The 26,615-nt window shown below is 37.4% G+C and overlaps 1 protein-coding gene across 2 annotated transcripts in view; it reads right to left on the bottom strand.

Moving 5' to 3' along the window:
• PLCH1 (phospholipase C, eta 1) overlaps nucleotides 1-26,615 on the bottom strand; it is a 97,092-nt gene that overhangs the window by 51,305 nt on the left and 19,172 nt on the right. For both annotated transcript variants that reach the window (XM_012642869.1, XM_012642870.1), the window contains exons 5-7: nucleotides 14,119-14,212; nucleotides 12,350-12,553; nucleotides 2,489-2,609 (exon numbers count right to left, since the gene is read on the bottom strand). In XM_012642869.1, the coding sequence (XP_012498323.1) occupies nucleotides 2,489-2,609; nucleotides 12,350-12,553; nucleotides 14,119-14,212 (419 nt within the window). The remainder of the gene's footprint in view (nucleotides 1-2,488; nucleotides 2,610-12,349; nucleotides 12,554-14,118; nucleotides 14,213-26,615) is intronic.

The raw sequence follows: 26,615 nt of genomic DNA, 5'->3' as shown, positions 1-26,615 counted from the left end.
TAACTGATGAACACTAGGGTGCTCACATGGCAGTAATACCCTCCAGGGATTAGGAGGATGGGAGGGTAAACCTGCAACTAAAGGACACGGGGAGCTTGTAGGGGGGAAGGGCATGCCTCTAACCCTCGCTTGGGTGAGGCAAAGATATAAATTGTAACCATTTATAATGTTTGTACCCTCACAATACCCTGAAATAAAAAAAAAAAATAAAGCCTCTCAGTGTCTAATGATGCTTAGTGTAAAGCTATGTTTCTCGACCGGAGAGGGGGCAATTCCCCTCCACCCCCAACAAGGGACATTTGTCAACGTCTGAAGACATTTTTCATGGTCATAATTCAGGGGGTACTACCGCCAGTTAGTGAGTAGAAGCTAAGGATGCTGCTGACCAGCCTATAAATCCAAGACCATTCTCTAATACAAAAAATTATCTGGCCCAAAATATCAATATTGTCAAGGTTGAAAAACCCTGATATAAAGATGCAACTAAAATGTAAGAAAGAAAAAAACCAAACTTTAAAAATGTACTAAACAAGCTTAATGACTGTTTTAACTTGAAGTGCTTTTCTTCTAAATGTTTCTAAACTTGAAGCAAACTGTCAAGTCACTAGAGGATCCTCCAAGGCACAAAGGCAGCACGTCTTCTCCACATCCTACTTCGTATATTGGGAAACAAAGGCAAACTTACTTCAACAGTTTGATGAAGACGGGTAGAAATTAGGGTTGTGAAGACCCATCAGAATTCAGTACTCAAGATTCTTCACATGGAAGACACCATAAACTAACCCTGCTTTGCAGCAAGTGTGTTTTATTAGAACAGCATTTTAACCTCATGGTTAATTAATAAGAAGACCAAATATTAAAAATTTTAAAGGCTACTAGTAACTTGTAAAAAATTAATTTTACATAATTATAATTTTAATTTGCTTCTTTTAATTCAAAAATCCTTTCTTGAATATCTGGTACATTGAAGGTATAATACCTTCTAGGCAACAAAGAATAAATAAGAAATAAATAAGATGTAGCTCCATATTTTCAATGAGTCTAAATCTTACAGATTTAAAAGAAGGCAAAAAATCAACAATTGCAAGATGGTGCTATCTGATATGACGGAATTATGCTGAGGGTGCTAAATACAGAGAAAAAGAAGATTTAAATCAGCTGGTGGTATCAGTCAGTTGCCAGAGGGACAATACTTCAACAGTCTTGTAGGATAAGCAAGAATCAGGCAGGTGGAATAATGGGGAAGGGTGTCCCAGGCAGAGAGAACAGCATACACGAGCGTGGAGCATTGGTAAGGAGCTGAGCTCAATGAGGAAGCTGAGGGACAGTCATGAAAGGCAGAATCCTAAGTCTCTGTGGAGCAACGGTGGGAGAAGGCACTGGAAGGGAAGGGAGAGGTCAGCCGTCAAAAGGCGTGATATGCCTGTGTGCTACAGGGAGCTTTTGACGGACTTTAAGACAAGAATTATAACATTATGCTCATAGTTCAGAAGGAAAACCATAGCACCAGTGTGAAGGATGAACCAAAGGGGAAATGAAAACAAAGAGAAGGTAATGAAGTCAAAGGATAATCCAGGAAGCAGAACTGACAAGCATTGCCTGACTCTAGAATGACTCTGGCTGAAGCCACTGGTAGACAGTGTTGCTCCTAAATAAAAGGAAACAGAGCGAGCGACAAGACGAAGCTTGGCAGAATGAGGCGCTGCATTTGGGGTGTGAGCCCTATGGTGGCAGGAATCTCCTCTTTGTTCAGTGTTGTGGCTCCCTCCACCTATGGGACATCAGATGATTACTTACTGAGGATTTTCCTATAAAGGTCTGGAACTCAGGAAAAAAGTGCTAGACATATAATTCGATAAATATCCAAAAAGTAGACAAAGGGTAACACTTTAGGAAATAGTAACCATTAAATGAGTGAGGAAATGAAGTAAAAGATCACAGGCCAAAAAAGGAGACTGAGAAGCAATGATAGCAATGGAGGAGAGAATGATATAACGGAAGCCAAAAAAGGCAAGTGCTGGGGCAGAAATACTCAACGTTATCAAATGCCAAGGAGCGGTTAAATAACATGGACACCACACACTTCTGTGCATATATAGGACATCCAGCAAGATATTAGCACTTTACTATATTGTAATGTAATATCGAAAAACTATTAATTATATATGTAGTAACCTGTGTTTCCAGACTTCATGGACACTCTATACCCTGGGTTTAGAAATTTAGAAGTCACTCTTTGCAAGAATGTCTTTAAGGCAGTAAGTTGAGAGAGAATGGGATTAGGAATCAATGGAGCATGGGAAAGTGCTAACATGGAGCCCATATTATTGGTTCACAATGTTTTGCTGAGAAGAAAGGAGAGAACTAGGGCGGTAGAAAGGGAGATGTGGAGTCCCAGGAAGAGTGTGTGGTTCTGTCGCCGCGTTCTATCAGGCAGTGCTCCACGTGGGAGACATATAGCTGAGCTCCCAGGTGTTGCTATACTCACTCATTCTTCACGAAGGCATGCTTGTTGATGGTTTCCACAACATCTCTGAAGAGAATTTTTGAAGTGAGCGTATAACCATGGTGTACTACTGGCTCTCCATCTGGGCCATCCCAACAGTCAACTGCCAAAAATAGAACTTCATGTCAACAACCCAAAGTTTCTGGTATTGATTAATATTTCTGGAAATATGAGGCACATATTATTTTAAGTTTATTATTTGAAATTATACCTATTACAATCATGATAAGAACATGAGACAGAGAAATGGGTGTTCTGGCATATTTATCACAATAAAGAATTAAAGATAATAAATGATTTGTTTTTGAGTGTGGTTAACAAAGATGTCATATTCATAAGCAGCCTAGAATTTACCAAAAACTGTCATTAGAAGTTATCTAAATCTAATCAAGTGTGCCCAAGTATAGTGATATTTCTTAACAGGTTGTTTCTCTGATTTCACTCCTTCTTCTTCTTCAGGTTACCAAGGTCTTTTAGTAAGCATAGTGTTTTTCTCAAATCAATAACAGAGTTCTCATTATTGTTCACTTAAACTCATGTTTCCATTAGATGTATTTTCATTTCATTAATTCTACAGTAGTTACAAAATAACATTGACTTCCTAAGTTCAAATCCTCAGGTCCTGCCAAGATTTACATGAATATGGGCAAATGATTTAATCATTTGAAGCCTTGCTTTCCCCATCTAGAAAAGGAAAATATTAAGAGTAATAGCACTTATATCATAAATTTGAGTGATGATTAAATACATGTAAAGTGGCTTATAACAAACACTGCATGGCACATACTGTTATTGTTACAGATGCTATTAATTTTGCTATATACCCAATCTCATTGGCTCTCAGCTGGAGAAAAACAACAGCCTCCTCCTCATCCTCCCTGACTTAGAGTTTGCCCTGTCTTGTTTTTATACTCTTCCACTGGGCTAATTTTTCAAAACGCTGGTTTTACCATGTTGCTCCTTTGCTCAAAAGGCTACTCAGTGCATAGCATAGCATCCAACATGTAGAAGTAAGGAGTCTGTAAATATATGCTATATAGTTATTAATAAATATCCTACAACATACAGCAGCTCCTGCCTGCTTAACCTCAATGCCCCTATCCCTTGTGCTAGGGACTGTTTCTTCTTTCACCCAGGAATACAGCTAGACCCCACTGCCCCGCCTTCCCTTGTGGTAGGGTGCTGCCAATGAAATGTGGACAGAAAGGACATGCACCACTTCCAGTTCTACTCAGTGGAAATCTGCCTTACATAGTCATTCATCCTCTTTCCTCTTCTGCTGTGACTTTAGAAGTCATGGCACAGCCACAAGATGGAAAGAGTCTGGACCCTTGAATCACTGCTTAAAAGAGTCACTCATTAGGAACACTTTGGACTTCACATAAACAAGATATAAATGTCCATTATTTTAGGGCACAGAGAATTTGAGGTTTAATTGTTAAAAATACACTGTTGCCTTAATTAATATCCTAGCTTCTGTCTGACAAGTCAACCTTATTTTCTCTTCTACGCAAACTCACAGACTTCTTGCAGTTAGGCAAGTGTCCTCACATACAATCCCACCTCCATGCCTCTTTGCTTCTTTCTTTGAAGGTCAACTGAAATATTCCCTTTTCACTTTGCTTGTCTAAGTCCCAATCAAGGCTAAGCTAGAATCTTCCATAGAACCTTGTCAGCCCACAGGATCTCTTTTTCCTTTATGGCAGGGGGTCATAATCTCAAATACCAACAAGATCCCAGCAGTTAACATAAATCAATGCAGCAACCCAACAGGAAATGTGTGTCTAAATGAGATAACTACTTCTCAGTGTTAATCATTGCTAAGAAGGTATAAGAACCCTGGTTGCCAGATCTTCTGAGAAAAGTAAAAAGTCTAGATTTTATTGCTGTGAATTTTCCCTATTTTTAAATATTGGCAACTAATTCATTTTTTAAAATACAATATGGGCCAAATATAAACAATTCTGCAGGCTGAATTTGGCTAATGGGATGCCAGTTGAAACTCTGCCTTTAACTAGGACCACATAGTTCAGGACCACAGCTGTTCTCTATTTTAGTAGCACTTTCTCTATATATGTGCTTTGTGTATTACCCCAAGAGGTGATATAGTACCATATTCTTCTGAAACTTTCAAAATGTTCACCATAATCATAATGTGATTATGATGGTTAATTTTTCATGTCAGCCTGGCTAGGCTGATACTCAGTTGTTTGGTCAAATGCCAGTCTATATGTTGCTGTCAAGATATTTTTTAACGTATGATTAATATTTAAATCAGTAGACTTTGAGTAAAGCAGATTACTCTCCATAATGTGGGCAGACCTCAACCAATCCATTGAGGGCCTGAAAAGATTGAGATTTCCTATAGAAGGAGAAATTCTCAATACTGCAACATAGAAACCCTGCTTGATTGAGTTCCAGCCTGTTGCCCCTTTGAAATTTGTACTCCAGACTGTAGCATCAAGTCTAACCTGAGTCTCCAGCCTGCCGGCCTGCTCTACAAATTTCAGACTTGCCAACACCCACAATCATGGGAGCCGATTTCTTAAAAAAAAAAAAAAAAAATCAACCAATCTCAAACTTTCTCCATATATCTTCTTGGTCTGTTTCTCTGGAGAACCCTAACACAGTTATCTGTATTAACCCATTAAACATTGGCTGTTCAAATATCCCTAGGGGGAAGGAATTGAAAAAAATAAAAGGAGAAAAAACACTTAAGGTTAATACCACAGGAATACTGGAAATGACATTTAAGAAAAAGACACTATTGAGTAAACCAAAGTGGGGATACTATCCTACAGTGTCATACTATCCTACAGTGTCATACTATCCCTTTGGTCTGTCAATGATGCCAAATGTATCTACAACATCTTCTCAGAAGAGAAGCTTCATCTATATTTTTCCATGTACTTAACGTTCTTTAATTTGTCTCTGTATATAAGAATGGAAAAAATGAACAGATGCTTTAAATAATATAAAATTTCAACACTTTTTACCCTGATTTACAATCTCATCTTGGAGGAAAAAGGGCATAACAGCGTTCCTCATAAATGAACTATCTTTTCCAAAAGAATGCAAAGTAGACAAGACAATACCATGCTTGACTTGTTTAGCATGCTCATATAAAAATCCTCTTCAACCTACATAAGTCATGAAAGAAGGCACTCTTTTGCTAATATTTACAACACAAGCAGAAGATCCATAGTTGAGGATGGTATGTTCTCCTAATGTTGACTTTTTATTTCTGATTTCATCACTTGTCTGTGAAGTGAAGATAATGACATTCCCAGATGGTGGCATCTTAATATGTAGCATTCGTGGCCAGGTTCGAATGGCAGTGAAGTTTCCTGTAAAGGCTAGTGTCATAATAGGAATGTTGGCAAGGTAGAAATCCTCTATCCAACTCCCCTGTGCACAAAATAGCCAGGGCTCATTTTTCAATCAGGTCATACATTAGAGACCCCAGAAAGCAAAGCAACTCCAACAAAGAGTTGGTCATTCTGAAGGCCAAGCAGCTAACATGACAGCTTTTCATAATGGAACTTAAAGACGTTCCACCCTGATGGCACTCCCAGAGATAACGGGAAAAGTCGTAAACCGATTACAACAGCAATGCAACATCGGTTCCATTATGAGAATGAAAATCCACTGGATAGAACATCCATATTTATTAAGCAACTCAGGATGAAAATAAAGTGAATGAGAGGACATGTAAAAAATGTTACCAATTTGATTTGCTGACAAGCCCACCTCACCGAAAAAGACCTATTAGTCTTCCCCAAGACATTATATATATCCTGACTGAGGACATTACTGCAGCTAAACTAATGGAGATGGAAAACATCACATTACTAAAGTACAAGCTTGAAAGTGGAGAGATTCTTCAGGTCACAACAGCAGGAAGAAACTGTCCAGAATCATTAGTCTCCATCTCGTAAGTGGTATACTCAGCAAAAGCTGCCTCAGACAGCTGTGGGTCCTGAAATTTTCAATCCATGACCTGCTATATTCTATAAATAAGGTTCTTTAAATTCTAACTGCCACTGTTTAAGAATAAAAACAACTTCATCTGGACCCAAGGTAGATAAAATGCCACTGTGCATACAGTATTCCCCCCTTTATACACAGGGGAAACGTTTTGGGACCCCTAGTGGATGCCTGGAATTTCAGAGACTACCAAACCTTATATATACCATGTTTTTCTCTATGTATACATACCTACAATAAAGTTTAGTTTATAAATTAGGCACAGTAAGAGATTACCAATAGTAAAATAGAACATTTATATAATATACTATAATATGTTATATAAATATGGTCTCTTTTTCTTTCTTTAAATATCTTATTGTACTGTACTCTCCCTTCTCATGATGAAGAAGAGACAGAGCAGGATAGCACAAGATTTTATCACACTACTCAGAATGGTGCACAATTTTAAACTTATGAGTTATTTATTTCTGAAATTTTCCATTAAATATTTTCAGACTATGGCCGACCATGAGTAACGGAAACCATGGAAAGCAAAACTGTGGATAAAAGGGGATTACTGTACATGCATTGGTGTCTCCATGCTCAAGATGTAAATGCAAACTAAGAGCTTCAAACCATAGGGCTAACAGAAATTGTTAGGAGACCACAAAAGATCATGTCACCAAATTTAGGTGGTAAGCTTAATCATGAATGAAGCATATTCTTCCTTTTAAAGCCAACCTCCCCTCTCTGCTGTGCTCTTTACTTCCTCCAGCCATCCTTATATGATCTGATAGCCCCCATTCAATCACTCTTAGGGCTGTCATGTCATTCAGTGCTTGCTCCTCTAAAAGGACACAGGTTTCCTGGAGAACAGTGGAGCTGGGGAGTCAGACCAAGTTGGGTTCGAATCCAAACTTCTAAGTTTCTTAGCCAAGGGAACTTAAGCCATTTACCCACTTGAGTTGAAGTTTTCTCTTAAGAGATTATTCCATCTCCCTTGGTGGTGGTGTAAGAATTAAATGAGAATGTATGGAAAATATTTAGCCGGTACTTGGCCCACAAAAGGGGCTGAAATTATAGTAGTTCCTCTTTTCCTTCCTATAGCACATTCAAATCCAAAGTGACAACCACAATTTCCAATAGGAAATAGGTCAAATACAAAGACAACCAAGTCTTCAAGATAAATACAATTCTTCCCCTCAAAAAGAACTTTCTAGAAGTAGCAATTTGACTTTCGCTGTTCAGTTACAGATTATTCTAATAGTAAGAACTTTAAGCCAAATACTAGGGAGGAATTTACTGATACAAGCTAATCAGGGAGATATTTGGGAGCACATAGCAGATTGCATGTTCTTTAAAATTATATCATAGCTGTGCATAGTCTCAGTTTGTGGGTGTATCTAGAGCGAGCAATCTTTTAGACATGGAGGACCAAGTAGTTTCTTTCCATTACATTGGTCATTGGCAAACAGGAAGGAAAAAGATATAAGAGAAGGCCCATATTCAATATCATCTTCTGTACATAATTTCTAAAAGCTCCTATTTTGGAATTAAAAGACTACTGAAAAAGTTACAACTAAAAATCATTTGTGCCTTATCATAAATTGTCTTAATCAGGTAACTGTCCTTCTTAATACACTGAACAAAGCTAGAGGATTACAAGTTTTGATTCAGTATAAGGAGTTGATCATAGGAACATGGTTAGGCTTGGATTTTGGACAGATAAACGGAAAAAGAGATGCCTAGGTATCTGAAGGACCTGAACAGCAAAAGAAATAGAAGAGAAAAGACAGAAATAACAAAATTGCAACATTGTATAGAGTTGACTATGACTTCATTAGGTTACTAAAGGTCATTTTTCAAACTTGACCTCCACAGAAATGTCACCCTTTAAAATGATAAGCAGCCATCAGTGTGAATCCAACGAGGCTGTGTGCCCAGGGACTCTCTGCAAGTCAGACATGCAAAACTTATTAAGTACTGAGTCAACAAAGGGCTGAATAATGGCTGAGAGCAGAACGTCACGTTAAGACCTTTTATTCCTTGAAAGGTTTTTCTTCATGTTAATATTTTATGACCATCTTCATTATTCAGTTGCTTAAGCCACTCAATTGTTAGTCACTATTGTTGGTATATATTCTTTGCAACTACTGCAGAAACACTGCCTTAAAACATAAATTTCCAGAGCACCCATTTTGTAGTGGTCCTAATGTTTCTGCATGTAGATAGTGTTTAATGCCTGTCCATTTTTTAAATGTGTTGATTTGCCTTAATAACGTCATTGTCACTTTTGGAGCAGAAAATTACTAAACTATAAACTATCAGTTTATTGCTTATTACTAAGCAATAAACTATCAGACAAAGAAAGGTCCTTTCGGTTAACCAGTCTTATCTCATAATCCTGCTGTTTTATTCATTTGCCTATACTCTCCACCACCCCTGGGACAACCAGTTATCTCACTGCTGACTCACGGCACACCCCCACCAAAAAGCAATTCCCCTGTGCTCCATGGCATCTCCACTCCATTATAAATTCCATTTCCTCTTCGGACTCTTTTCGGAATTCTCCCTCAACCTCCTTATCTTGGTTAACCACCAGCTTACCTTGGAGGATGCTACTTCTTTTCTCCACAGAGGTTCTTTTGTGTACATCACAGAACCAGAAGGCATTCTCTAGGCCTTCATTGCTACTTTTGAAGAATCATTCTTCTACACTCATAAAAAAAGTGCCTCCTCTTTTGAAGCTCACTCTATCCAGCTATACCTTTCTGGTATCTTCCAAGTACCTTTTCTGTAGCATTCTTTTTGTACTTAAGTATCTGGTTTATAGTTTTAATCTCCAATCTATCCCTGTCTGCATCCTTTGTGAGTTAAAAGTCCATGTGGCAATCTACTGAAACCCTTGGCATTGACCCCCTCAATGCCAATAATCCCTACACCACTCTATTTCAAACATGCTCACCCATGACATACTCCGGATATTGTCATCACCTGTAACTACCTCTCATTGCAATGACAATTCTCTGTTCTTATTTTTTGTAAGTGCGATGACATTGGCATGTGCATTTTTCTATTTCTTTAAGCCTTCTAGTCTCTTAATCTCCTTTGTAGACCCTTATTCACTTCACTTCCTTTCTTAGACCCATGGCCCCCGTGACAGTTACTTACAAGAGCTCTCACCAGCACCCTGAAGATACTTTATATGACCTAGGAATCCAGAGCCTTAGATCAATTCCATAATATGCCTTCACTACTCTTATATCTAAGCACATGTGTACTACTGGGGATGGGATTAGGGGGAGTCTAAGTATCCAGATTTTGTATCACTAAAGAATGTTTTTTGAAATTAGCTGGGTCTTCCTCATTTTGTCAACTCCTTTCCCATTCTCTGATGACTTCTTCAAAAGTTTGCTATCTTAAGCCCCCTAGCCAACCTCCACTCACTCTACACTTAGTGGATGATGCTCTCTCCTGCTTTCCTGAGAAAAAAGGGGTTATCAGGCATAAGCACTTTCAAATTCTCCTGTCCCCTTCATTGCATCTAAAAACAAACCTGCATGATTTCCCCCTCTTCCAAGTCTCAAAACCACCCCTGACTCTGTGTCATCAAGTCTTCTGATTTAGAAATATGCCCAGTCACCAACCCACAGCAGTTTACCCTCACCTTCCCACTAACATGCCACCAAACTACACAGCAAAGGTCACCAACCACCTCCCAGCTGTCTTCATTTTACTTTTCTGTTCCATGTGACATTTTCAGCCATTACTTTCTGATATTTTCATCCCTTAGGTCCAAGTGACCACTTTTTCTTAGTTGTCCTTGCTGTTTTCCCCTGCTCTTCCCGCCTCCCAAATGCTGGATCATTGACATCCTCAGGTCTCCTCTTTTTCACTTCTCTCTGTAAGTGATCTTGTATACTTTCATGATTGTAAGTACCACATACAAAGCTCAGCATTTTGGAAGCTTTCTCTTGCCTGGACCCTTCCATTAAGTTATTCAAATGACAGATAAAGACGCCCACTTAAATGTTACAAAGTCACTATGAGCTTAGCAGGTGGAAAAGTGAACTCATTCATGCTCTTCCTCTCAGATTCCCTACAGCATGTGGTGGCACCCTCACCCACTCCAGCTCTCCCGTCATTCCTTTTATCCTTGACTTCTCTTACCAGGTCTTATTAAGTTTACCTCTTTAATACTGTATTCTTATAATCATTTCTCTTTCCCCATTTAGTTCAAGCTGTTATAATCCTTCCTTGGAATCACTGTGATAGCATTCCCGCCATCCTCCTGGCTCCAGTTTCACCGCCCCTCTCCCTTCACAAACACATACTCCTAAATTTTTTTCTTTTAAATTATCTTCCCATACTGTTGCCTAAATGATCATTCTAAACTGCAAGTCTGATTATATCACTATATATACTATATATACAAAATATATCACTACATATATCACTATATATACTAAAACTATATATATCTACATACTATATACTATATATAGATATATATACTAAATGCTATATATAGTACATATATCTATATACTACAACTGTATATATCACTATATATACTAAAACTATATATATCTACATACTATATACTATATATAGATATATATACTAAATGCTATATATAGTACATATATCTATATACTACAACTGTATATATCACTATATATACTAAAATCTTTCTCTGGCCCCTCATGAACAAAAACTGAAGTTGAAATTCCTCACCACAGCACTCCAGACCCTTTACAACTGACCCCAGGCTACCTTCCCAGCCTACCTGATTTCTCTTCACATTTTACCTCACACTTTATTCTCCATACCACCACTTTCATACCATGTATATCATTCAACTGGTGGAATTCTCACATTGTACTATCTATTTATTTACTTTAGAGACAGGATCTCGCATGTTGCCCAGGCTAAAGCACAACAGCTATTCACAGGTACAATTGTAGCTCACTGCTACCTCAAACTCCTGGGTTCAAGTGATCCTCCCACCTCAGCCTCCCGAGTAGCTGAGATTACAGGTGCACACCACCACACCCAGCTTGTACGATTTTTTTTAATGTCCATACCTCCTACTAGACTGTTAGCTCCTTGAATACAGAAACCATGTCTTACTTACATCTGTATCTTCACCATCAAGGATCCACTAGAAATTTAATAAATGTTGACTAATTGATAGACCATGAAGAATCCTGAAAACAAATAGCTCTCCTGAACTATTTTTGCATTGTTTAATTAAAAATATTTTTCTAGGAAGACTTTAATTTTCATCACATTTTTCAGCAACTAAAGTTATGCTTCCCAAGTGCTAGTACACATCTCTATGCCTCCCAACTGGCCAGTAAAATAAGGAGCCAGAGAGGATTGTGAGTTAAGAATGGACTGCCCGGCATGGCGGCTCACGCCTGTAATCCTAGCACTCTGGGAGACCGAGGCGGGAGGATCGCTGGAGGTCAGGAGTTCAAGACCAGCCTGAACAAGAGTGAGACCCCGTCTCTGCTAAAAATAGAAAGAAATTATCTGGACAACTAAAAATATATAGAAAAAAATTAGCCAGGCATGGTGGCGAATGCCTGTAGTCCCAGCTACTCGGGAGGCTGAGGCAGAAGGATTGCTTAAGCCCAGGAGTTTGAGGTTGCTGTGAGCTAGGCTGATCCCACTGCACTCTAGTCTGGACAACGGAGCAAGACTCTGTCTCCAAAAAAAAAAAAAAAAAAAGAATGTACGATGAGCAGGAAATAGTTCTTATTAGTGTGAAACCATTTTTTAGGTCTCTATTATTTATATTAGACTTGAATGACTGATTAAAGGACACATTCACCAACACACTCTGGAGCTCAAACAAAGCACACATACCTTCCACACAGCGACAGCCCTCTTGTAGCACTCGTGCGTACATATCTACTTTGGACTGAGAAAGGAGCTGGTCCCCAGTCAGGTATGTGTTGTGGGAGGAAGCAATGTAGTAGTTGCAGAGTGGCTGATCCATGTCTTGGTACACTTCATGGTGCAATGGGTTAAATATGTCACAAGCAGGACTACGCATGAAGTTCGTGAAGCCTTTGGAAAAAAGGGAGAGTGACATACTACAGCTTTCAAAGCATAAGAACTTAATGACAGGGACAAAAGAGATCAAAGAATGTTCATAGTCATTATCTTATTTACTCTTAACACAGCCTTTGTGGGGAACACTGGGGCAATGAGGGACTTGCTTGAGGTCAAATAGACAAGTGTCAAAAAACTAAAATATAACTTTGGGGAATAGCCTTTGAAACATAACCTAGAGAAAAATAAATTGACTTTTTAAGAATTTTGATTGGGTGCGGGAGGGGGTCCCATTTAGTAATTACTAAACTCAAGCTATGTTTATGAAGCCTGACCTAATGGGTGACCAATGCTCTGTTAAAGCCATATTTATACCAAGAGGTGCTCTGATCAACCAGGAATTGATAGGTCATTAAGTTGATCTGAAAACAGTATAGTCAATGCCACAGCTAAGGTAGCATACTAAGAGTTAAGCACTGCCTAAATTCTAGGTGTGATCATATGACAACAAAATTGGTTTGGAAAAATGCTGCTAATGGCTGGCACATTTTATTACTTTGAAATACCACTTAAAGATTATGTAGAAAACCCTATCAGTTTTTCTACAATCTTTCAAAACATAATGGCTGGGTTGAAGAGGCCCTCATTAATATATGAATAAATACATGAATGACTCACAAGTACCTAAGCAGAATAATTATTAGGGTAAATGGTTCCAAGTCTTTGAAAATCATTTGGTAAAACTATATCTGTAAATATCCTCTGAGGCTTAAGAATTTCTTCATGCCAATCTTTATGTCCATAACTTAGAAATAATGTTTAATTCCATCTTTTGGGGCCCTAACAAGGAAAAGATTCATTTCTTAGTACAAATAAGGCCCAAGTTACTTTATCATCTCTGGTTGTTTTTAAAATGGTTTTTAATGGTGCAAGATTTTAAATTGTTCCTCTTCATTTTAATTACTCTCTACCCCGGGAAGTAAATACATGGTATTGAAACCCCCTTCTCTACATTGATCCTGGAAGCAGGGGGAAATGGGAGGCCATCAAAAATGGTAAGATAAACTATGGCTTTGCATGCCCTGGGGGGCAGCTGGGTTCCCCAGTGGTCTTTCATTAAGATCCTCTGTTTTGCCTGGGAGATCCACCTCTTGGGTGGTGGCCTGCAATTTATTTTCCTACATATTTTAAGTGCATATACATACATGTAGCTATATTTATACCACTAGTTTCACGGATTACTTATTTTAGGAGCAAATTTCCCTACATGAAATTATCGGGATGAGGCTATTTCCAAAAATTAGCCATTTGAGAAAAGTCCAAATATTTCTTTGCATCTATTACACATAGTGATATCAAGTAGACTTGCTTGAAGTGGAAAATGCTCAAGGGCATTGCAAAAATAAGAGAGATAGCAACATCATGGCCTTTGCTTTGTAAGAAAATATGTGGATGTTAGGGGTTTTATTTGAATTATCTGTAATTCCATGGATATCTGATTTCTTTTCCTGAAAATTTTGCTGGAATAACTTAACAGACTGAATCAAGAAATAGGAAATTAAGAACATTGATTATTTTACCTTCTATGCCGAGAACATTTTTCACCTTATTTTCTTCTGAAACTTCAAACTTCTTTATGATGTCAAGACAATAGTCTGCTGTCACATTATTCATCTAAGCAAAACAGAACATTAGTAGAGTATCTGCAATTTCATGAGGTATATTCCTTCACACTAAAAAGACATGTGCCGATTTTTAAAGCATTCTTGATATGGTGCAAAGTGCTTAAATGAGCAATGTTTGGGGTTGCTAGTGTCACAGCTACTTTATTCTTAGAGAACGATCATGATTTCAATCTTCCTATGGATCTTTCAGATTTGATCAGTGAAAACAGCCCTTCAACTATTAGACAAATGTTCTCCATAAAGCGATAAAGTAAAATCAATAATTGATGCAAATCCATTGCCAAAAATCCACTTACTATAAGATAGTAACTATCTGCAAAAATTAATATTTTCTACACAAACACTAAAGTTTGCTAATCATAAACATATGTAGAAAGAAAACAATTCCCTACGAAAACAGAATACGTCTAGGTAAATCTACGTGTGTGTGAGTATGTGTGTGTGTGTGTGTGTGTGTGTGTGTGTGTGTACAGACATAAAACCTTCTGCAGTGAACCACCAGAGCAGTCTGCCATGGTGCTTCAGGAATACAAAGGTCACCAAGAGAAAATAATAATAAAAAGCTAGGTGAAAGCTAGCATAACAGAGAACTATGGAGCAAGATTGCTTATGTTCAAATCAGCTGGATCATATTATTACTGACATGACTTCAAATAAGTCATTTATCATCTCTGTGGCTATCTGATAGGTGAATGACGAGAATTAAATAAATTAATATTTGTAAGAACATTGTGTAGCACAGAAAAAACAGTATATGCTATTATTACTGAGTCAGTCTCAAGGTTGCTGCATGAACATTACATGCTTAGTATCACTAGGAAAAGTAAACTCTGTAGGAGTAATTTCTTGAATTAAATAGCAACATACTGAATGTGATGTTTTGATCAAAAATCCATTTAGCCCCACAATCTAACACTTTCAGTTAAAAATACTAATGAATAATGACAGAAGAAGCTAATCTTGCGAGCCAGTATTTCATATTTCAATTATAGTTTCTCAAAGATTCCATTATCTCTTAGGTTCAATACTTATGTTTTAGTGAAATCTAATTTTTCTAAATAATCTATTTAAATGGAGGGGGAAAAGCTCTGTTATATGGCTGCTTTTTGCCAGTTTGAAAGAGCACACAATGCTTTTCTTCCCAAACTACTTGCATAATGGCCATTGCATCCTTTCAGTACGTTTCATAATCCTTATTCTATTCAGAGGCCCATTTCACCAGACACCACCTGTAAATACCATAAATAAATAAAACCACAATACCTCCAAGGAACTCTATTAACCCAAGCAGGCTTTGAGCAGCTCATTAATTTGTCTGCTGTGAGCTAGAGAGATTTAGCACATGCAGTCTAAAAGATAAATAATTTCTCACAAAGGAAAAAGAATCAAATTGATAATCATTTTATGTGCCATGCAAAGACTAAGTTCACTTTGCAGTTATTCGGTTTATAAGGCCGTTTGTTCAGAGATGTAGGGGCCTTAAACTGGCACTCAGGTAGACTATAGAAGCCCGTGAGATCTAAAAACAAAGAAACAAATAAAAAAACCTGTCAAACTGGCATGGAGCTAATTCCAGGTGAGCAAGGAATATGTTACTAGTAAAATATACAAGGCAGAATGTGATAACAAAAAAATTATATTTGAAAAATATTCATTGAATTAGCAAAAATATTAGTAAGCATTCCACAAAGCTCACAAAGTTTTGTGCACCATATATGAATTAATGGGAAAGAAATAATCCACTTCCTACTAAAATTCAAATATTGAGGATTAACTCAGTGAAAGACAGCAAAACTCCATAATTATGAGAATTGAAATGACAAGTCAGCAGACCCCTAACCTTCCCCCATCCCTGTTCACATTTAATCAACCTCTGACGAGCAAAATTCTGCATTTTACATAATTGAATTTTTCAGACCTCACTTAACACAATAACACAGTAAGTTCATTGTGTGAATGAAGGTTCATCATAGGTTAATGCTCTTTATTGTCCTTTTTCCCCGTTTTGCTTCCTATTTAACATAGCTGATAGGGTGAAATAGAAACAATTTCTCCCTATTCTAACCCTATTTCCCATGGAGTTCATTTGAAGATTTGTTTTGCTATCGAATATCTGAGCCACTTGCTGTCTTCAACACAGAGGATTATTCTTTCTATACTAGACAATTGGTGCTTAAAAAAAAAAAAAACTTAAGATAAAATTTTATTTATTTTAATGATGCTTTACATTTATATGATGCTGTCAATGCTGTGCAGTAAAGAGCTTTTACACACATTATCTTAAATAGTTCACACAACAGTCTCGTAAACTTAGTATTTTTATTCACATCTTACAGATAAAATAACCGATGTTGAGAAAGGTTAAATATCACCACCAAAGTCACAACACCATAACAGTTAGAGCCAAGGTTCAAATTTGGACCATCTTGACTTTACAAAGTATTTTCTTTTATGTTATACCTATTCTCTGGGTGTTTTTCTTTATTTCTACCGAAAAATTGAAATGCTTACTTTTAAAACTGATTGGTTTTTCCATATAGCTGAAGCTCCTGAGTCTTTTCTTAACTTTTGGAACTCTTGCAATTTTCAAATCAACTATTACATTTTGACTTCATTCATTATTCAAGATTGGACTCCGTTCTCATTTCCTTGTTTACTCTAGTTCCTTAATCTGATCCAGAAAAGACTCACTGGTCCTCACACTAAAGGACAATCCATTTGAGATGTAGCAGTGGCAGAAACCAGTCATGGATCTATAAAATACCCATATTCTGACAGTACCTTTTCATCCAAGACTTCCTATAAGGTTTCTAGTAAAACTTTCCCAGTGAGTGCAAATTTTAACACAAAGTCAGAAGGAGTAAACAATTATGTTTCTTATAGCTATGATTCCCAAAAAACAGCAAACACAAAATTAAAATATACTTGCAAAAAATTCTAGTAATGCTAAAGTCTTTTTATTTTTTATCAAAGTAACATATCCATAATTAAATAAGTCAAAACTAAGATGTATATAACTAAGAGCAGAAATCCCCTCTTATACCTAGAATCACTCCCCAAAGGCAACAATGCCAATATTTCCAGATAGTTCTTTTAAAATAGTTTTTATATTTCTAATTATTATGTTTATTCTGCTATTTTCTATTTTATATACTTTAAAATTATCTTTTGATTTCTTATTATGTTAGATGTTCAGCTAATATAATGAGAAGCTCTTTGGGGTCTGCCCCAAAGCTTTCTCCCTCTGCCCATCTTCCCAGTATAGTTATACCACAATTTTTATTAAATATCTGGTGTTTAAATTATCCCAACTATGCAAATGTTGAATACTGCTGAGTCTGTTTTACACTATGATTGTGTTTATTTTCTTATAGAACATTTTTCTGATTTATAATTGCTGCAATTCCCATCCAATTTGGTTAATTTTTAATGTACCTATCACAGATTCTTCCCAATGACTGTAATGGTCTCTCAGGGTTTTTTTTCCACATAACCAAAGGCAACAGATAATCCATGAATTCCGGTTTTTCTCCGTATAAAGGTCTTCCTTCTTTCAGGATGCTTGAGTTCTACAGCTTTTGTCCTGACTTTATTCTGTCACTCTTGTGAAAGAGCACACAGAAAGTAAATTATTTATTTCTTGCATGTGTTTTTTTGTGTGTGTCCTTGAGTGTTTGTTTTATTCCACACACACATTTGTCTGATGGTATAGCAAAGCAGAAAATTCTAGCCTGGAAATCATAGATCCCACGTTCTCGGGCTTCCAGAGTTGCTGTTGAGAAGTCTGATGTCATTCTGATTCCAGTCCTTTTCACAGGACCTGTTTTTGTTTGTTCATTTGTTTGGTTTAGTTTCGTTTTCTCTTTCCACAAGATTTTAGGGTTTCACTTTATCCCTGGCATTGTGAAATTGTATGATTTGCCTCTGTGTAGATCTTTTACATTCACTGTGCTTGGCCCTCATTTGGCACTGTCAATATCCTGAGCTAATACTTTTTTTGTATTACTTATTTGATAGTTTACTCCCTTCTACTTTTTCTTATGTTTTTGTATTTCCTATTTCTTTTTTATTTGTTCTACTTTTTCAATTTTATCTTCTACATTTTTTATTCAGTTTATTTCTCTGGTCTCATATTTTTAATTTTCAAGAGCTCCTTTTTTTCTCCTCTGAATCTTTTTTCTCATAGCACCTGCTCCTGCTTCATGGCTATAATTTTTTTATTATTCTGATGCCATTAATGACAGTTTTAAAAGTTTTCTTCTCCCTGCATTGCCTCTACTTCCTCCAAATTTCTTATTTCTATTTGTTCACCTTAGACTCCATTTTTTAGAGTGGAAGTTTTCCTCAAATGTATGGTAAGCCTTGGCTATTTGAAATCAAGTTTTAAAATTGTCTGTTTAAAAATCAAGTCTATAAATTGATTCAATACTCTGTATTCATGAGCAGAGCTTACTGACAAGTGAGCTTCAATGTAGAAATATCTGGCTGAACTATTTTATTAGGAGATTTCTAACATAAATACCTTTATAATCCCCTCCCCCCTTGGTTGGTGTCTTAGTTTCCTAAAGCTTCTATAACAAATTACCATAAACTTGGTAGCTTAAAACAACAAAAACATATTCTCCAGTAGTTCTAGAGGCCAGAAGTCCACAATCGAGGTGTCAGCACATTTGGTTTTCCCTGGAGACTCTGAGGGAGAATCCGTTCCATGCCTCTCTCCTAGCTTCTGTGGCTGCTCACAGCCCTTAGCATTCCTTGACTTGAAGCTTCATACTGTAGTCCCTGCCTCTCTCTTCCCATGGCCTTGTTCTGTGTGTTTATTTCTTATTTTCTATCTCTTAAAAAGAACACTCATCCTTGGATTTAGGGCCTACCCTAAATTCAGGATGGTCAATATCCTTAATTACATCTGCAAAGACCCCTAAGGACATATCTTTTGGGGCCACTACTCAACCCACCATAGCTCATAATATTCCCCTAAGGAAATTTTTCCAATCTCCTACCTGGAAGGGGTAAACCTGGAACTGAGTATTGGGAGAGGGCCATGGTTCTCATAATTCAAGGCACAAATGCTTACTTAATTCTTGTATGCATTCTCTATTTCTGGGAAACAAACCATTTCAAAATTTAGAAGCTTAAAACAACAACTGCTTTCAATAGGATGGCACATTGGACTGGTTCAGCTGGACAGGTTTTCTCCTGTTCTCACCTAGGGTTATTCATGTTACTACAGTTACCTGGTCACTTGACTACTGCTGATAATCCAAGATGGCCTCAACAACAAGTCTGTGGTTGGTGCTGGCTGTTGGCTGGGCCTCTTTCTCTATACTATCTCTCATCCTAAAAGACACTGCTAGCCTTGTTTCCTCACATGATAACTCCACAGTTCCAGTAGGGTAAGAGTGGAATCTAAGGCTCCCTGAGGCTTAGACTCCAGAATTTATACATCATTTCTGCCAAAATTTATTAGTCAAAATAAGTCACTAAGTTGGTCCAGATTCATGAAGTGGGAAAATATCCTTTACTTCTTGATGTGAGGAGAGGCAAAGTCACACTGCAAAGGGACATGCGTACAGGGATATGAGAGTTATTGCAGCCATCTTCACAATCCCATGTTTTCCGTATAGTACCATACTGAACTGTGCATGGTATCTCTTAGTCCAGATCCTGCAGGTCCATCCCCTTCCAACTCTTACTTTCAGTTTTATGCCAGGGTAAAGGAGGAACAGTTGTCCTGCTGTAGGGGATAAAGGAGAAGATCTGGAGCCCTAACCACCTCTTAAATAGACTTTCAACCAATGCTTGTATTTTCAATGCCTCCTCCTCTCCTGTTTTCAGAAGTACCCTATAAATTTAATTCTTGAGCTTTTCTGGGGCTTTCTCTGGGCAAATGGAGTTGCTGCGTGGCTTCCCACCTCAATGAGATTGAATTTCAGTGCTCTGGGGTCTCCTTTAGATCAGACAAATTTCTAAATGTTATTGCTTCTCTCCTGTGTTTTTATACAGGGGAAAAATTATCTCTACTGCATTTTTTAGTAATTTCAGGAGAGAGTAGAGAAATATCTCTAAATTAATGGTCATTCCATTTTCAACTGAATAAGACAACCACAATTATTTACCGCCTCAAAATAGCTACGTCTAATGCATCCTGAAATGAAACCACAAATTTTACAGCATTTGGACGTATGACTGTTTCACAGAAAATGTATTTGGGAATTATATTCAAGGCAGCAAAAACATTAGAAGATGTAATTACTCTGAAAGGTCTCTCAACTGCTTTAATTGCCAATAATTAAGAAATATAATACAGAAATTCAGGAAAGGATCTTAAAGGAATGCTTTTATGCTGAGGAAAATGCTAAAAAATGATAAAGGTACGCTAGCACCATAAAGGGGTAGTTATAAGCAGAGTATATAATTATTTCTCCTAAGAGAGATAAGACTAGAATGACCATGGTTCTTATCAAACCATTCTGGATTCAGTGAAGAAGGCTAAGGAAGGGGGAAGGAACAGATAACTCCTATAACTGAATCAGAATGATCAAGGGAATATTTTAGCAGAAAGAATAAAGAAGCTAACGGGGCAACTTTTAGAACCACTACAAAAGGGATAAAGTATAGATCTATGTCAGTTTCAATAAGAAGAAGGCCCTCTAGCATGGGAAGAAAAGCTCCGAAACTCCCCTTAGAATTAACCATCCACAGGCATATTTCAGAAGAAAGCTCTGCATAAACAGAAACCTGCTTTTGACTTACCCATGGAAGTGGCTGTTGCTCTTAGTTAACAGCTAGGAGGTTTTTCAATCTATAAAGATGCTTCAACATTCCTGCCTTCTCTTCCCTCCTCCTCAATCCGTAAGAAACAAAAGGATAAAAAGAGGGTAGGGTCTTGCTAAAAACGGTTGCCAAGGGGGATGGAAAAATGGAATTGAATTATCACTCCTGAACCAGAACTCTATAAAGGATTGAACACAAAAAACACTCACCCCAGTGTCAAGAAATGGATAGGAGCTCTGAAAGAGAGGTAGGTGGTTGCTTAGCAAATGCTGGGTGGGGGTGGAGGGTGGAATGAAACAAAGCAAACAAAAAAACTCTCAACCAAAAGCTAGTACTTTGGAACCACAGACTAGTGGATATCTGTGATCTTTATCTGTGGATGCAAGGAAGAGATGAAAAAAAAACCTCAGCCTGATGACTTCTGGCTTTATTGGCACTTCCTCATGGGTATGAAAGACAGTGAGAATTTCCCTTAGCACATCTACATTTTAAGGATGAAAGTTCTAATCAAATAGCAATTGGACCTGTCAAAGCCATAAATTCAGTTTTCAGAGAGCTTCAATAAAATAAAAATATGACCCATGGGCCAATATTTGTTTTCACATAATCCTTGATGGCATATGTGGCCAGCAGTGATGTTTCATTTCACAACTGAGTAAACCTATAGAAGTTGAATATTCTGGTATCTATTAATATAGCAATCTTATGTCATCAGAAGCTAATGAATTCCTGCTAATAGGGACCACCAAATTGCTTCAAAATTGTCCCATTGTGAAATTCCAGTATTAAAACTCAAAAACCCACATTGGGGCTCAGAAACCAATACCCCATGCTGGACTGAAGAAGCCTTAAGGTCCCTCTGGTGTCCTCCCTCTCCCCATCAAAGCATAGGATAAAGTCATACTCAGAAGTTCCTTTATCTGTCTGAAGTTCAGACCCACCAAGGAGAACAATTTTTTTCTTTCCTTCCCCGTTATCTTATTATCTACTGCAGAAAAAAGACCAAAAATATAACCACACCAGAATTGACCCTTTTACAAGACAATGTCTCTCTCAGACTCGTTCAAATACCAAAGAGAATTATTTGCCAGTTAATCTTTGTTCCCCATCCATTCATACTCTCTAGTAATCATTTATTGCCCCTCAACAGAATTTCTCTTCTCCCCCCTCCCATAATCTGTTTTGCCACGATCCAAGCCCCCATTCTCTCTGTAACCTCAAGATGGTATATAAGCTTCTACATCTCGCTGAGAGTTTAGGTCTTCATTCTGAAGGCTCCCATGTACATGCATTAAATAAATTTGTATGTCTTTTCTCCTATTAATCAATGCGCCTTTTGTCCGTGATTTTTTAAGGAACCTCAGGGGACCAAAGGCTTTGGCCCCCACAGTTTGGCAGAGCAAGAGAGATAATTAAAACTCCACTCTTCTGGAAGCTTCAGTTAAGAGAATCCAAAACCTGATCTGCTGGCAAAAGAGTAGGAATTTCCTACCAGCTAGGTTCCTGGCCTCTGTCTCTGTCTCTGTCTCTCTCTCTCTTTCTCTCTCTCTCTCAATCTCTCTCTCTCTCTGTAATCTGATAGAGCTGATGGTAAAAATCAGTCTCCTCTGCAAAATTTTGATTAATTGGTGAAAAAGATTTGTGTGTGACTAGTCTTGGGTTGTAGCAATTTTAGTGGTACTGTTTGGCACTTTATGGTATAAACATTCAAATTGTTTGATCCCTTTTCTCCCAGAAATAGTCTTTTCCTTTGTTCTCGTCTTTCTGTGTTGTTCATAAAGAGGGATGCCAGATAAAGTTCCCTCTTGTCTTGTTTTATTTCCTTGAAAGTTTGGCTTATGACTAAGTGGGAGCACTATTTCTTGGTCTCTTCCATACAGGGGCATGATTTTGGGTCATGTCAGGTGGCCAGTCTGAAAATGGCTGGGATCCTCATATTTGTTCCAAATGTGCCAAGCTCTTGGGAGGGTGTGTCATCATAAGTCTCATCTATAGGTGGCTTTTGTCATCTCAACTCTTGTTGCCTAGTTAGTGCTGGGAAAGTCCAATCCCAGGAGGGCCTGCCCAGTGTCACAGATTAATGGGTCTGTGACTGGCACCCCCCCCCATACACACACAGAAATTTATGGGTCACCAAAGGCAGATACCATGTTTATCTATCTGTGGGAATAAGAGTCTTTTGCTGTCTTAGGCTATTTCTAGGAGTGTGGGGGGATCTTTGGGATTGCTTCTTTTCTAAAAAAGTTATTGGATTGGGTCACTATTGGAATAAGTAAACCACTGGAAATTCTAATTGTCAATAGCCAGAAGATGGATCCTTTAAATTAGTATCCTAAATTAAAAAAAAAACAAACAAACAGATTTTAGAGATCTCTTATTCCAAACAATTAATGGGAAGATCAAATTAAAAGATACATAATAGTGTTATGGCTAGCCTTAAAGATTCTCTTGGCTAAATTAAAGAGCAAAAAACTGACCTGAAACAAAGTTAAAATCCACTCTGCCTTGTGGTCTAATAGATAAAATTCTGTGCTTTCACCGCTGCAGCACGGGCTCGACATGGGATTCCCAGTGAAGGGACCCTATCGATTTGAGATTGGTATAACTTTTGACTTTCTGGAGTACCCATTCACCTCTTTGCATCCTTGGTTAAGTCAGAAACTTGGTTAAGGCTTATTAGTTTCACTTGAGAGGGTACCTTTGGTTAAAAAAATTCAAAAGCCAGAAATGCCTGCTATTTATCCCAGCTAAAATCTGATAATAAGAATCTATAAGGATTTTTTAAAAAAGAGTTCTATGGTTAAAAGTCATCTTAATTAACAATTGATATTCAAGATATAGGTAGATAGATAAATATCCTTTTTGCTTTTTCTCTTTTGTATCCTTTTTAAAAATCTTTTTTTCAGGCTGGGCGCGGTGGCTCACGCCTGTAATCCTAACACCCTGAGAGGCAGAAGTGGGTGGATCGTTTGAGCTCAGGAGTTCGAAACCAGCTCGAGCAAGAGCGAGACCCCGTCTCTACTAAAAATAGAAAGAAATTAATCGGACAACTAAAAATATATAGAAAAAATTAGCCGGGCATGGTGGCGCATGCCTGTAGTCCCAGCTACTCAGGAGGCTGAGGCAGAAGGATTGCTTGAGCCCAGGAGTTTGAGGTTGCTGTGAGCTAGCTGACACCACGGCACTCTAGCCTGGGCAACAGAGCGAGACTCTGTCTCAGAAAAAAAAAAAAAAAAAGCTTTTTTCACTGAACCAAAATTTTTTAAATTATGGGCTTGGTCCCTGTTTCCTTTTTTTAAAGAATTGCTCTCCCATTTACTTCTACTCCACCCTACTCTTTCTTCCCCTTTGCCATTTCAGTACCACGTGAAAAGATCTAGAGAGGATTTCTAATGACTCAAACCCTTCGGGAAACTCAGAGGAAGCCACCGTTCACCCCCTTTTAGGGTCTTTTGCTTTCCTTGTGCAGTTCCCAGAGTCATAGGCAAGCTCCTTGCAAGTCTAAACCTCTGCTCTCCCTCGTACTGCATGGCCTGATCGCTTTGGATTTTGAGGGCACTGGAAATTCCTGCAAAAAGGACTTGGCCCTGGTGTGTACAACAGCTGGCATGTCACGGTAGAGCTCTACACTCTTACAGGTGGCTGACTGTAGTCGTTTATAGTAAATGTTTATTATTACATGGGGTTATTCCTTTCTTTGTGTGTTAGATAAGACTAAGATTTAAACATCTAGGAAAATGTCCTTGTAGTGAAGTATACTGTGAAAGTGTTGGCACGGCCCAGTTCCCATGGCATTTCCCTCTTTTGGGGGACTAGGATTTCAGTGAAATCCTTGGTTTTTAAATGTCTAAATGATCTGCCTGCTGTTCATGTGTTTAAATTATTAGGCCCTAAAAACTGCAAATACGTTGTTGGCCCTGTTCCTTCATAGGCTCCGCCCTGAGCTAAAGGGTCCAGTTGGAAAACAGATTAAATTAAAAGCTACCTATCTAAATGAAATTGGTCTCCTTATAAAATCCTATGGTAAATTCCTATGATTTTGGGTTACTTTGACATGTATTTTTTTATCTTCCTCTAGCACAACCAAACTCCTTGAAAAGGCTTAAATGGGCATGTGTACACACATGCTCTCTCTCTTTCTCTCTCTCTCTCTCTCTCTCTCTCTCTCTCTCTCTCTCTGCAAATTGCTACCTCGTTTCACTAAAACTTGGTAAGGGCTTCTCCAGATAAACTTTAACCTTTTCCATTTACAAAGACATAGTTTGAATTCAACTGTCCTTTTAAACTAATAAGTTTTACTGGTCTTATGACTAAAATTCTAAAATCAAAAATCTAAAGTCTTTGTGTGTACATGTATATGTTATGTGTTGTGTCTACATGTATGTATATGTCTATATATATGTTTGCTAACATATTGTCTATACATAGTACCAAATTAATGTAAAAATAAATGAGTACTCATAAATTAAGTAAATGCTTTTCAAGTTCAAGTTTTTAGTAATTGTTGATAAATAAAGAATTTTTAAATTGTTGGTAAAATAAAACATCTCAAGAATTTAATGTAAACATTCTTGCCTAGGTGAGGGGTGGGGAACCTGCGGCCTAGAAGACACATGTGGCCTTCTAGATCCTTAAGGGTGACCTTTTGACTGAATCCAAATTTTACAGAACAAATTACAGGTTCCTCACCCCTGGCCTAGGTCTATTAGTTAGATACTATCTCTGCTGGATGTTTTAAGGTCATAAAACTGTTGCTTCTATGGTACTTTTGATACTTGCTTAACATGATTATAAACTTATGTCTTTAGATTTGAGCCTTTAGGCCATGATGAGACCTAGCTCCAGGCATTGTCCTTTGCTGTTGGCTCTGTACCCACCACATAATTAAAATTGCTTACTCCCGACGTTCATTGCTAAAATAAGGGTTAAGAATTAACACTGTAATTAATGTATGTTACTAAAACTACTAGATATAAGAGAAACAATTCTATACGCAAAGTGTATAAGGAAAGTAGGACGTGTTTTTGGTTAAAAAAAAGAAAAAAGTTTATAAGAAGGCACAAGAATGTGATTTTTCTTAAAGGGAAAGTAATTTTGTCTAGTTTAGAGTTTTTTTAAGGATTGTTTTAAATTGAAGAAATAAAAAAATGATGGATAAAATTGAATGAATATAGAAAATTGAGAAAAAGGAAATAGAAAAAATGGTAAAAGATTATAAAAGGTTTATGGAACTCTTACCTTGTGGTCAAACTGATTAATATTAGATGGATTTGTTTATAAGGTTTTATTAAAATTACCTTTAGCATTGGTAAAAACACTGATACAGAGGTAAAATTTAGTTTTCTCTTTTTGAATGAGATTTCCATGAATTATTAATATGAGACAGCAAGAGATTTTTGTTTACCTTTTGAATAAACTACAAAAAGGGGAGGGGAGACAGATTGTATTTACCTCATGCTGTCTTATTAAGTCCTATGATTGTCCTATTATTAAGTCTTATGATTGCTTGAGAAATGTCTCCTCTCTATCAAAGAGTAAAGGTTTTTGCTTTTTGAAATCTTTAAATTACCACTTTGGCTAAATCATTAACTTTTTTTACCTGTGATTCTGTTTTG

Source organism: Propithecus coquereli, unplaced genomic scaffold, assembly GCF_000956105.1.
Source record: "Propithecus coquereli isolate 6110/MARCELLA unplaced genomic scaffold, Pcoq_1.0 Scaffold19, whole genome shotgun sequence".
In the NCBI taxonomy this organism is placed as follows: domain Eukaryota; kingdom Metazoa; phylum Chordata; class Mammalia; order Primates; family Indriidae; genus Propithecus; species Propithecus coquereli.
The sequence above is the reverse complement of the archived record's forward strand: the minus strand, read 5'-3'. Positions and strand labels throughout refer to the sequence as shown.